At 46.1% G+C, this 13,337-nt stretch overlaps 1 protein-coding gene and 1 non-coding gene across 2 annotated transcripts in view; both read right to left on the bottom strand.

Moving 5' to 3' along the window:
- The window catches only part of LOC150042960 (uncharacterized protein CFAP92-like), a 20,579-nt gene extending 7,242 nt beyond the window's left edge, over nucleotides 1–13,337 (bottom strand). The window contains exons 1-6 of the mRNA XM_090323895.1: nucleotides 13,254–13,337; nucleotides 12,268–12,557; nucleotides 9,033–9,223; nucleotides 7,299–7,506; nucleotides 2,406–2,543; nucleotides 1,313–1,400 (exon numbers count right to left, since the gene is read on the bottom strand). Coding sequence (XP_090180021.1) covers nucleotides 1,313–1,400; nucleotides 2,406–2,543; nucleotides 7,299–7,506; nucleotides 9,033–9,223; nucleotides 12,268–12,529 — 887 coding nt within the window. The 5' untranslated portion in view covers nucleotides 12,530–12,557; nucleotides 13,254–13,337. The remainder of the gene's footprint in view (nucleotides 1–1,312; nucleotides 1,401–2,405; nucleotides 2,544–7,298; nucleotides 7,507–9,032; nucleotides 9,224–12,267; nucleotides 12,558–13,253) is intronic.
- LOC150042961 (U6 spliceosomal RNA) lies at nucleotides 6,909–7,015 on the bottom strand. The gene has a single exon (XR_016533557.1). It is a non-coding gene; the product is annotated as a U6 spliceosomal RNA (small nuclear RNA).

Here is a 13,337-nt window from a genome sequence, read left to right as displayed (position 1 = left end):
GACAATGTTGTGTTTCATACATTCAGTGACTGCTTGTTTAAATTCTCCCGTGTTCAACCTTGCCGACTCCTGTCTGTACACTGTGGTGAGCCTTACCTGCAGAGACTAAATATAATGGGGAAGTCTAATTCTAAATTCTATTCCATTGGAAGCAATTGCCGGGTCATCATAATTCTGACTTTCCAGTGGTTACGTTTACTTCTAAAATTAATTTTCAGTAAAGAAAATTTTAGCTAAAAAGGACGCATGTTTGATTCCTCAGTACCACATACATAGAAAAGCCAGAAATGGTGCTGTGGCTCAAGTGGTAGAGCTCTAGCCTTGAGAAAGGACAGAGCTCAGGCCCCGAGTTCAATCCCAAGGACTGGCCAAAAAAAAAAGAAAGTGGTAGGGTGCTAGCCTGGAACAAAAGAGTAAAAGAGTTCAGGCCGTGAGTTCAAACCCCACAACCATAAGAAAAAAAAGTCTTTGTCCTTTGTTACCTACTGATGACTTATGAAAATATATGAGAACTGTATTAAACATTAAATGTCAACATTAGACTGCTAAAATGAAATTCGAATGTTTGCCATTTATTGGGACAGGCCGTCTGATGCACAGGACCTCTTTTATGGGAAATACATCTACTGTTAAGCATTTCTGTTGTGTTGATCATTTTAAATTGATGTGTGATATGGTATGTGTGTGCCTATTGTGTGAAAAGGAATTACAAGGTATGTGAGTGTCATAATTTGCTATGGAAAGGTGAAGTACAGTCCTTCATTATTTGTAAATAGTCATTATCAAATGAGATAAAATGCCACAAACAAAAAAAAAAGTACAGGGGCCAGAAGTTCGGCCTAGTGGTAAGAGTGCTTGCCTAGAATGCACAAAGGCCTGGGTTCGATTCCTCAGTACCACATAGATAGAAAAAAGCTGGAAGTGGCTCAAGTGGTAGAGTTCTAGCCTTGAGAAAAGTCCAAGGACAGTGCTCAGGCCTTGAGTTCAAGCCCAGGACTGGCAAAAAAAAAAAAAGTACAATTCAGGAGGGAAAGTAGGAGAAAATGAGAGAGAGGAAGTAACAATGTTCAACAAGAATTGTACTCACTTGCTTACTTAGGTAACTGTAACCCTGTATATACTAATAAATAAAGTAGGTACAATGGTTGACACATGCATGCAAACCCAAGCACTTTCCCTTTCTCTCCCTAGTCCTTTCATTTGCTAGGATTAGACTTAGCTATAATTTAAATATTAATAATAATAAGTATATGACTCAAAGTAGGCTCAAAACAAGAGTTCCCCTCTGCCAAATGACAGGGTCCATCCTTACCTAAATGGAGAAAGATCATCCATTTTGAGTGACTTTTCATATTCTTCACTGTTCTTAGAAGAAAGTTCAGGGTCTGTTTGGTGAGAACCTGGTAATATTAGCAGATGTCACCACATTTCTTGTCCTATGCTAGTTCTCTAAGAAAGGAGGTCTCTATACATTTCCTGTAATGTCTCTCTGCAAAGCAGAAAGCCTTTCACTTAAGTGACAGTAACAATAATTTTTGAAGGACTGTTAATAATAACTAAGTAGATGAATATATACAGACCAGGCTAATTCTGGTTGTACAAATAGAAGCAAGAGTAGTCTTGCATGACTGTATGCATTATGCCCACAGAGAGAAATAAGAAATTTATTAGTTAGGGAATTGTCCACTTTAGCACTTTTATATTAGAGAATACCAAAAAACATTTCCAATATTTCTGAGTTCCCAACTGTATGAAATGGGTAGGTAAATTGCAATCCCAGGGCCAGGATTTGGCCTAGTGGTAGAGTGCTTGCCTAGCATGCGCAAAGACCTGGGTTTGATTCCTTGGTACCACATACATAGAAAAAGCCTGAAGTGGCGCTTTGGCTCAAGTGGTAGTGCATTAGGCCTTGAGAAAGTCCAAGGACAGTGCTCAAGCCCTGAGTTCAAACCCCAGGATTGGCAAAAAGAACAGTGAAATAATAAATAAACAAATAAATAAATAATATTGCAATCCCAGCAGATGAAAGACTACCACCACAAATGTAGTGCCATAGGATATTCTTAAATAGAGAGGAAAATAGTTGTGATGACACACTAATAATCTCAGAATACAGAAATACTGAATGCGTTTTTTAAACAAAGCTCAAGAATGAAATCAAAGAAATTTGCTATAATACGGTAACTAAAATGTAAAGCTAACTGTAATTGGTGACAATAATTCTTTTCCCTGTCTTTTTTTTACCTTTCTGTTCTCATTGGGTCTTTAAAAACACCTATCTAAATCCTACTATCATAAAAGGTTATTTGTAAGTCATAAACCATATGAAAATACAGGCATCAACAACCAAAAGCAAGCGGTGCATGCATTCTGTACTCAGCTTGTCCGGGGCTGTGTCTGCTTACCTTGCTGAGACTGTTTTTCTGCCTTTTCTTTCGTTCCTGGCAGACACTCCTTATCGCCCTTCTCTCCGACAGTGTTGACTTTCTCAGTATCCGTTTCAGACATTTTTTTCTGATTTAAAACCAACTTTCTTACTTCCTCTAGAATGCAGGAAAAAGGTCCACTGACTTAGTGGACTGGAGGTGCTGACAACCCCTGGGTGTGGGGCCGTCACGGGGGTGGCTGTCCTCCAGGGGCCGTGAATGACACTGCCCCCAACCAGGACCCTCAAAAGAGCAGCCACATGCTTGACCAGCTGGCAGCGGTGTCTGCCAATGAGGACATTGAGCACTTAAGTGACAGTTTTTCAGGAGTCATCACCTCACTGGGAAGAACACAGCAATACATCCCCGTTCTGCAGGCGATGGATGGATCTGGCACTTGAGTTTCCTGTGGTAGAGCGGATCCACACCGGGGTTTATCCCCAGTGAGGGGCAAATCCAAGCTTGTACCAGAACTCCTGTCCCCACTCACCTCCCCTTTCATCAGCAATACCACAGTGCAGGCTCTTTGCAGCGATCCAGAGGGGAGGGAAAGCATGAATGAAGACAGCTCGGCCACAAGAAAGCAGCACGGTCATCCTAGCTACTCAGGAGGCCGAGATCTGAGGATCGAGGCTCAAAGCCAGCCTAGGCACTAAAGTCCATGAGACTCTTATCTCCAATTAACCTCTAGAAACTGGAAGTGGCACTGTGGCTCAAGGGGTAGGGTGGTAGCCTTGAGCTGAAGAGCTCAGGGACAACACCCAGGCGCAGAGTTCAAGTCCCACAACTGGAAAGAAAGGAAGAAAAGAAAGAAAGAAAGAAAGAAAGAAAGAAAGAAAGAAAGAAAGAAAGAAAGAAAGAAAGGAAGGAGGGAAGGAAGGAAGGAGGGAAGGAAGGAAGGAGGAAAAGCAGCATGGGGTAGGGATCAGGAAAGAAGTGAAATTTCATTCAGTTTTGAAGGGAGATAAAATCTGTAGAGAAAGATGGAGACCAGGTCCTCAAGAAGATGTCTTGCAGCCAGAACACAGAGCCCTGTAACTTCAGGAACCAGGAGGTGGACTAAGGGTTCAGAGATGTGGGAGCAGCGACAGGATCAGAGCCTTGAGGAGAAAACCATAAGAAGCTTTAGAGTCAGACTCAGGACAGACTTGGTCCTCTAAGGCACTGGGAAACTGAAGTCTGAGAAGAATCAAGTGCCAGTGTCACAGTGGTAAAACAGGGAGGTCAGGATATGGTGGCAGAGAGAGACAGGAAGAAACACCACATCCCCCCAGCCGCCCCGCAGTGCAGACGGAGCCAGCGTTGTGTAAAGAGAAGCTGCAGCACCGAGAACACCAAAGAGCACCAGCCATGCACAGACATCAGGCAGGTAGGAAGAAGGGTCACAGTGAGAGCACAGGAAGGGCAAACTCAGATTTGAGGGTTTCAAGAACATCCTCTCCACCCAGCCCTGAAAAACCAAGGGGCTGGGACTCAGGCGTGTGGCCTGGTGGTAGAGGGCTTGCCTAGCACGCACGAAGCCCTGATTTCAATTCCTCAGTACCATAACATTCAGAAAAGGCTGGAAATGGCACTGTGGCTCAAGTGGCCGAGGACTAAGCAAATGTGTTCAAGGACAGTGCCCAGGCCCCGAGTTCAAGCCCCAGGACTGGCAGAAAAAAACCAACAAAACAAGGGGCTGGGACGTCGTGGTGGCTCACACCTGTAATCCTAGCTACTCAAGAGACTGAGATCTGAGGTTCAAGGTTCAAAACCAGCCGGGGCACAAAAGGACCTGAGACTCTTATCTCCAATTAACCCCTAGAAAACAGGAAATGGGGCTTAGCTCAGGGTAGGGTGGTAGCCTTGAGCTGAAGAGCTCAGGGACAGCACCCAGGCCAGGCCTCACTCAAGCCCCATGATCCACACACACACACACACAAACACACACACACAGAACAAAACAAACAAACAAACAAACAAAACAAGGGGCTGGGAGTTTGGCCGCCTAGTGGTAGGTGCTTGCCTAGCATGCATGAAGTCCCAGGTTCAATTCCTCCATACCACATATATAGAAAAAAGCCGGAAGTGGTGCTGTGGTGGCTCAAGTGGTAGAGCTCTGGCCTTGAGAAAGACCAAGGACAGCGCTCGGGCCCTGAATTCAAGCCCCAGGACTGGCAAAACAAACAAACAAACAAAACACAAGAGGCGAGGCAGATGGTAGCAAAGTGAAATGTTACCTCTGAAAAGGATATTCCATCAAGACCACTGGGCCCAGGCATGATCTGTCGAACAAATCCCCACTCCCTATCACATGAAGCAGGCCTCTCGAGGTGTTTCTGCATCCTCAAGAAGCAAGAGAGCCTGTGATATAACTCTGCAGGTGTCAAAAGACTGGACTAAAGACAACAGGTGGGCTAAACCCACAGGAAAGCTGGTATTAGGTCGCTAGACTGACATCGGATGACTTGAATTCTTTCTGCTTGCTGTTCTCTTTAGTTCTTAAGAACTATTCTTATGAAGAGAATATGTATGAGTCCTTTTTTTTTTTTTTTTGCCAGTCCTGGGGGCTCGAACTCAGAGCCTGGACACTGTCCTTGAGCTTTCTCAAGGCAAGTGCTTTGCCACTTGAGCCACAGCACCACGTCTGGCTTTTTTCTGTATACAAGGTACTAAGGAATGAAACCCAGGGTTTTGTGCACGTTAGGCAAGTATTCTACCACTCTCCGAGTAGGCCAAATTCCAGGTCTGTAGGAGTCTTTTGGTGGTCAAGACACACAGAAGGAAGAGTCAGTGATGTCAGGCTAGGGTCAGGCCTTGAGGAGAGGTGCCGTGAGGTCCCGGAAACAAGCTCTCCCTGCAGGGCCCGGCTCGCCCTTCCTTTGGCTCCTGGCTCCATGCAGCCTTCCAGACCTGGCTTCCACGGGACCTCAGCCAGAAAACTTTCCTGGTATCTCTGCTCTGGCACTCACAATGGAGTGTCAACGTGAGTGCACCACAGGGCAAAGGAGTGTGCCAGGTAGAGGGAGAACATGCTTCTAGGACATAAGTATTCCTTTGATCCAGTTAAGAAAATTTGTTCAATATGATGTAAAAATCAATGTTAATAAATTCTTTAATAAAAAAAAGAAAGGAAGAAAACTTGCTTCACAGCTGAGGGCAATTTCAGCAGTATATTTTTTCTTTTTTCTTTTTCTTTTTCTTCTTCTTTTTTTTTTGTTGATCCTGGGGCTTGGACTCAGGGCCTGGGCGCTGTCTCTGAGCTCTTCAGCTCAAGGATACGGCCCTAGCCTTGATCCACAGCCCCACTTCTAGGTTTCTAGTGTTTAATTGGAGATGAGTCTCTCCGCCTTTAATGCCCAGGCTGGCTTTGAACAGAGATTCTCAGGTCTCAGATCTCAGCCTACTGAGTAGCTAGGATTATAGGCATGAGCCACCTGCCTGGTAAGAATGTCTTTGGTCTTTTTTTTTTTTTTCCAATCCTGGGGCTTGAACTCAGGGCCTGGGCACTGTCCTTGGACACTTTTTTCTCAAAGCTTCTGCTCTGCCACTTGAGCCACAGCACCACTTCCAGCTTTTTCTGAGTATGTGATACTGAAGACTTGAACCTAGGGCTTTGTGAATGCTAGAAAAGCATTCCACCACTAGGCTATGCTCTTAGCCCAGAATTTTTTTTTGAACTTGGCTGGGCACTGTCCCTGAGCTCTTCAGCTCAAGGCTACTACCCTATGGCCCAGAAATTGTTTTTATTATGGTGCTAGAATGCTGAGCCAAGTCCAGTGAGTAAAGGCCCAGAATACTCAACATCCTGTTATCTGCACAAAAGCCCCTACAAGAAAGCATCTCTAAAATACCTTAGAGCACTCTAACATTGAGCTGTATATCAACCCATCTTCTCTCTTTTGTTTATTGATATTCCTTCGTGTTTTCCCCCAGTGGACATAATATAAAGAGAGAATATTAGTGGCCGTCCATGTTGGGCTGCCCTGGGACAAAATATCTTGAAAGGAAGTAGAGAAACAGAGACGCTGGCCACCATGCCATGCCAGGGGAAACTTCCTGCTCCCTAAGCAGGGCCTGGGGATGGCATGCCACCAGGACAAGAAGCAAGGTGTAGACTGGGCAAAGCAGGGGATCGATGGGAAAGAAGACTGGCACTATTCCAACACCACAGTTGAATGATCTCTCGCCTAAAATGTTTGGGGTTTTTTTTTGTTTTGTTTTCTTAAAAAAAAAAAACTGGGGAAATCCGTTTATTAAAAGTATGGAACACAACTGAGAACAATGGCTCACCCCTGTAATTCTAGCTACTCAGGAGGGTGTGATCTGAGGATCAAGGTTCAAAGCCAGCCTGGGCACAAAAGGACCTGAAGACTTATCTCCAATTAACCTCTAGAAAACTGGAAGTGGGGCTTGACTCCAGGGTAGGGCAGTAGCCTTGCTGAAGATTTCAGGGACAGCTCCCAGGCTGAGTTCAAGCTTCATGACCCACCAAAAAAAAAAAAAAAAATGGAATGCTTCATGAATTTGTGTGTCACCCTTGTGCAGGGGCCATGCTAATCTTCTCTGCATCATTCCAATTTCAGGATATATGCTACCAAAGCGAGCACTGGGTTTTTTTTTCATATGGAATATTTGCATACATAAGTGAGCTAAGTCTAAACATGAGATTCCTTTACGCTGCAATATACACTGTGGTTACACAAGCTTACGATGAGCTCCTGGAATATTTTTTGTGTGCCTGCATTTTGATTAGTCAGGTGAACTCAGCTGTAGAATTCTTCATTAAACCCATCAACGATGCTATTTAAACTGTCGAGCACTTCAGATTTCCGTAGTGAGAAGTTACAAGACACCATAAGCATTTACACGAAACCACCGTGACGGACTTACCAAAAGATCCCGTGTCCTCGAGAGAGTAAGCACCAGTCTTCACGTGGTAGTACCTGACTTTCTTGGGGACCTTGTCTTTGGTGTCCCAGAGCCTCAAAGTGATCTTGTGGAAATTAATTTTCTTTAATAATTCCTTTGTCATGTTGACATTGAACGTTTGGCTCCACGACACCCAGATTTTGTTACCTTCTCGCCATGGCTTCACCGTCTGTGTAAAACACCATTCAGAGACTATGGGAAGATGGAGGAGGAACATGCACAGAGTGAGACAGCCTACCCACCAGCGAGGGGCAGCTCACCGCCGCTACGGCCAGATTCTGTGATTACCTCTCCCCTAGCTCTGGGTTTCTCAGGAAAAACAAAAACAAAAATAAAGAGAACACCTGTAGATAGTGTCCTCTGTGATTATTTAAAAGCAATGACCTAGACCCAAGTCACTGTAAAGAACAATAAGCAGCAGTTAGACACGCGGAAAAGGACAGACAGACAGACACACACACACAGAGAATTCTCCAATCCAAGCGCAGGGGCTCACGCCTGTAACCTAGCCACTCAGGAGGCTGAGATCTGAGAACTGCAGATCAAAGTCAGCACAGGCACAGAAGTCGATGAGCGTCACCTCCAATTAACCACCAGAAAACCGAAAGGGGTGCTATGGCTCAAAGTGGTAGAGCCCGGTCTCTGAGGTGAAGGGCTCAGTGACAGTGCCCAGGCCCACAGTTCAAGCCCCATGACTGACAACAAAAAAGTGGGGGGAGCCAAGACGGTTGGCCTAGCCATAGAGTGCTCCCCTAGCACACAGGAAGCCCTCGGTTCAATTCCTTGCTACCACATACCCACAAAAAGCCAGAAGTGATTCTGTGGCTCAAGTGGTAGAACACTAGTCTTGGGGAAGCCCAGGCCCTGGGTACAAGCTTCAGGACTGCACAAAATAAAATAAAATAAGAAAAGAAAAGGGGCCAGGTGTGGGCCTAGTGGTAGAGTGCTTTCCTAGCATGCATGAGGACCTGGGTTTGATTTCTCAGTACCACATACATAGAAAAAGCCAGAAGTGGTGCTGTGGCTCAAGTGCTAGAGCTCTAGCCTTTAAGAAAGCCCACGGACAGGGCTCAGACCCTGAGTTCAAACCCAGGACTGGCAAAAGAGAGAAAGAGAGAGGGGGAGGGGAGACAGGGGAGAAAAGAAAAGAAAAAAATTGCTTTAAAAAAAAAAAGACATCTAAACCAGGCACGGTGGCTCCAGCCTGCAATCCTAGCCTACTCAGAAGGCTGAGATCTAAATAAGGATAAGGGTTCAAAGCCAGCCCAGGCTCTAAAGTTGGTGAGATTCTTATCTCTAATTAATCACTAGGAAACAAGAAAACTTTTTAACACCTTATGCACAGGGAATTTGGCCAGGTGGTAGAGTGCTTGTCTAGCATGCAGGAAGACCCGGGTTCAATTCCTCAGTGCCACACACACAGAAAAAGCCAGAAGTGGTGCCGTGGCTCAAGTGGTAGAGCTCTAGCCTTGAGAAAGACTAAGGACAGTGCTCAGGCCTGAGCTCAAGCCCAGGACTGGTAAATAAAAGAGAGGTGGGGAGGGAGGGAGATAAAAACTTTTTAACACCATAAGGAATCAGTACTGCTGGATCATTCTCTCTCAGAAAGCCTGGAGAGGCCCCAGGCCCTGCACTTCAGCCGGTGCTTCTGAACACACACACAGCAACCCCATGACCCAGACACGCACCACCCACCTTTACTACTGATTCCAGGAACACTTTGGCGACTCCTGGAAAGACCAGCAGATCAACTTTTTTCGGCTCTCCGTCGTCCGGCAGGAGGACATATTCAATGTGATAGAAACGGCGAGCCTTTGAAGTACGAGTGTCCAGTTTAGGCTGTTTCTTGTTTTTATCAGTAAAATTTGTGTATTTCCCTTTTTGACCTAAAAAATACAGATTTAATGAGTCTCACTGTAACCTTGTATAGGAAAGCAGACCTATTTCCTCAGATTCCTGGAGGCAAGAAAGAGCACTATGGTTTGGAAATGTCCCCAAGTTGGAGGCTCAGTCCCCAACCTGAAGTGCCTTTGGAAGGCTGGAGCCATTTCATGGCAGGGCCTAATTGAAGGAAGCAAGGTCCCTGGGCCCCGCTCTCAGAGGAGGTGTTAAGGCCCTCAGGAGGCACTGGGGAGAGTGCAATTTTTTCTACATTTTCCACAGTTTTTTGTTGGTTTGTTTTGTTTTTGTTTTTGTTTTGCCAGTCCTGGGGCTTGAACTCAGGGCCTGGGCACTGTCCTTGGACACTTTATTATTATTATTTTTTGTGGGTCATAGGGCTTGAACTTTGGGCTTGGGTGCTGTCCCTGAACTCTTCAACTCAAGACTACCGCCCTACCCCTTGACCCGTGTTTTTAGTAATTAAGTGGAGATAAGAGTCTCGGAGACTCAGCCGGGAGTTTGGCCTAGTGGTAGAGTGCTTGCCTAGCATGCATGAAGACCTGGGTTCGATTCCTCGGTACCACATACATAGCAAAAAGCCAGAAGTGGTGCTGAGGCTCAAGTGGTAGAGCTCTAACCTTGAGAAAGTCCAAGGACAGTGCTCAGACCCTGAGCCCAAGCCCAAGACTGGCAAAAAAAAAAAAAAAAAAAAAAAAAGAGTCTTGGGGACTTTAGTGCCTGGGTTGGCTTTGAACCTCCATCCTAAGATCTCAGCTGAGTAGCTAGGATTATAGGCCTGAGCCACTGTGCCCAGGACACTTTTTGCTCAAGGCTAGCCCTCTACCACTTGAGCCTCAGCACCATTTCTGGCTTTTTCTATATATGTGGTACCGAGGAATCGAACCTGGGTCTTTGTGCATGCTAGGCAAGCATGCTACCACGAGCCAAACTCCCGGCCTCAATTTATTTTGATAGGAAAAAAATTATTAGAATCCTTTTAGAGGACAATTTGACAGTATTTACCAAACATTTTTAAAATGTATACTTACAACTTAGCTATTCTACTTCTTGGAATTCAAGATACAGAAATACCCACATGCATATATGCACAAAAATACAACATAGGGGTGCCTATTGTAGAGTAGAAATAAGATAATACTGGAAGCAACTTAAATAGCCACCAATAAGAAGCAGAATAGGGATGGGATATAGTTCAGTGGTACAATATTTGCCTAGCATTTCTGAGGCTCAGCTCCACAAAACAAGGGAGTACTATAAATGAGAGACATATAAAATAAAACAATAGAACCATGCAATGTGGGCCACAGTGGTAATCTTAGTAGTTGTGAGGCTAAAGCAAGAGGATCAAGAGTTTGAAGCCAGCCTTGCCTTATTAGCAAAACAACAATAAATAAATAATATAATAAACAGAAACGATTATGTGTTCTTATCCCCTAAGATTTTGAGTTGTCAATTAAAAAAATATTTGGTAGAATAGATCATATGGGGCCTACTTTCTCTTAAATAACTTATACGAACATTTATCTATTTACTACAAATATGTAGGTATTCAAGGGAAATAACAGAACCTAGAGTTTTATTTCCAGATAAAAGCATGTCAAAGATTCCACAAGGTTTTTTTGTTTGTTTATTTTGTTTTTTGGTGGGTCCTGGGACTCGAACTCTGCTCCTAGGTGCTGTCCCTGAGCTCTTTAGCTTTGGTGGGTCCTGGGACTCGAACTCTGCACCTGGGTGCTGTCCCACAGCTCTTTAGCTTTGGAGGGTCCTGGGACTTGAACTCTGCACCTGGGTGCTGTCTCACAGCTCTTTAGCTTTGGCGGGTCCTGGGACTCGAACTCTGCACCTGGGTGCTGTCCCTGAGCTCTTTAGCTTTGGCGGGTCCTGGGACTCGAACTCTGCACCTAGGTGCTATCCCTGAGCCCTTTAGTTCAATGCTACTGCCTTACCCCTGAGCCACAGCCCAACTTCCGGTTGTCTCACTCACTTTAGTGCCCAGGCTGGCTTTGAATCTTGATCCTCAGATCTCAGCCCACTGAGTAGCTAAGACTCCAGGCATGCACTGTGCATGGCTTCACTAGGTTTTGAAGATAAATTCTTTAAATGCCTTTTGTAGAAGTACCAAAATAAGAAAAGAAAATCTAAACGGACAGGTATAGTATTAACCCAATTACTTGAGGTAGAGATCAGAATCATAGTTCAAAGATAGCCTCAACAAAAAGCCCTACCTCAACAATAAGCCAGGTGTGTTAGCATACATCTGTAACCCAGTTATATGGAAAACCTGGTCTGAGCCCAAACTTAGGGAAAAATGAAACCCTACTTGAAAAATAAAGCAAAAAAAGGAAGAGGGCATGATTCAAGTGGTATAGTTCCTGCCCAGAAAGCACAAGGCTTGGGCTGGGAGTCTAGCCTAGTGGTGGAGTGCTCGCCTCACATACACAAAGCCCTGAGTCTGGTTCTTCAGTACCCATACATAGAAAAAGCTGGAAGTGGTGCTGTGGCTCAAGTGGCAGAGTGCAAGCCTGGAGCAAAACGTGTCCAAGGACAGTGCCCAGGAACTGAGTTCAAGCCCCAGACTAGCAAAACAAAAATACAACAACTAAAAAATAAAGTACAAGCTGGGTGGGGTGGCTCACGCCTGTCATCCTAGCTGCTCTGGAGGCTGAGATCTGAGGATTAAGGTTCAAAACCAGCCTGGGCACAAAAGGACCTGAGACTCTTATCTCCAATGAACCTCTAGAAAATGGGAAGTGGGGCTTGGCTCAAGGGTAGGGCTCTAGCCTTGAGCTGAAAGCTCAGGGACAGTGCCCAGGTCGTGTTCAAGCCCCATAACCCTCTCCCCCACCAAAAAAAAAGTACAAGGCTTGGGGATCAAATCTTAGTAGTGGCAACAGTTTTAAAAGAAAAAGAAAGAAGCAAGTATATGATATCAGTGAGGAAAGACACCGGCATATGAGCACCAAGACTCCCACCAGGAGGCAGTATAGTCTTTCTGGGGAGGATTCTGGAATTCTGCCTATGTACCTACCTGCATTGGCTGGGAGAGCAAGGGAAATGACAAATTTGCAGGGCACCAGCTGGGGCACATCTGAGTCAACGGTGCTGCCAGTCTCGAGTGAGAAATCCATGCTGAGGTGGTCGTCAGAATCTGACTCCTGGGCCAGGGCCTTAGCCCTGAGGGATTCCCCCATGTCGCAGTCACTCAAAGACTGGTAAAACCTCGCCAGAGAGGAGACGGGCTGCAGGCTTCCAGGACCTTCCTCTTCCCGCTCCCAGGCCTGCAGAGACATACTGCACAATGCCCCTGGGATGGCAGTCCTGGCTGGGTGAAAGTGAAGACTCCATCACCATCTGCCCCAGGGAGCGAGCCCCGTCTCCTCCAGGAAGACCAGCCCCATCCTGTGAATTGCCCAGACCTGGGTCACTGCCAGTCTTAGCCTCTAAGTGCCCAACAGATTTGGTGCATGAATGGACGAAATAACCCCTGGCAGCTGGCTTATTCCCATCTCTGTAGTTGCTACTCCTTTCACGTCAGGAGTCAACTGGAAACAGCTGCTCACGTCTATAACCCTGGCTACTCGAGAGGCTGGGATCTGAGGGTTTCCGTTCAAAGTCAGTCTAGGCAGGAAAGTCTCCAACGAGCTGTGGCTTGAGTGGTAGAAGGCTAGCTTTGAACACAAAAGCTCTGGGACAGTGACCAGGCCCTGAGTTCAAGTCCCAGGACAAGGCAAGAGGCAGTCACTGGGCGCTTCTGAAATGCCTGCCCAGGTGAGCCTCGTTCCCCAGATGCTAGCGGGCTAGAAGTTGGAGAACCTGGGTGTGGGCTCAGAGGAGGGAGGGTAAAAGGCAAGGCACACCCCACCAAAGCACAGAGGCCTTTTTCCTATTGGAAAAGGAGCATCAGGCCAAAGCACGTGCAATAACCCGGCCGGTCAGAAGGGCTGAACTGCAGACACTGGACAGAAGCTTTGGGCTGGCGGACTGTTGGAGGAGAGATGGAGCGGAGAGGCACACCTGGCTGTGGGTAGAGCCGGGAACGCCTGTGCTTCCGGGTGCTGCGATGGCCTGCGCTGGACCGTCTGTCCCAGCTGGGCAGTG

This window comes from Megascapheus bottae, chromosome 33 (assembly GCF_031878675.1).
Source record: "Megascapheus bottae isolate mThoBot1 chromosome 33, mThoBot2.hap1, whole genome shotgun sequence".
Taxonomy (NCBI): Eukaryota; Metazoa; Chordata; class Mammalia; order Rodentia; family Geomyidae; genus Megascapheus; species Megascapheus bottae.
Note: the sequence above shows the minus strand (reverse complement) of the source record. Positions and strands in the feature narration are given on the sequence as shown.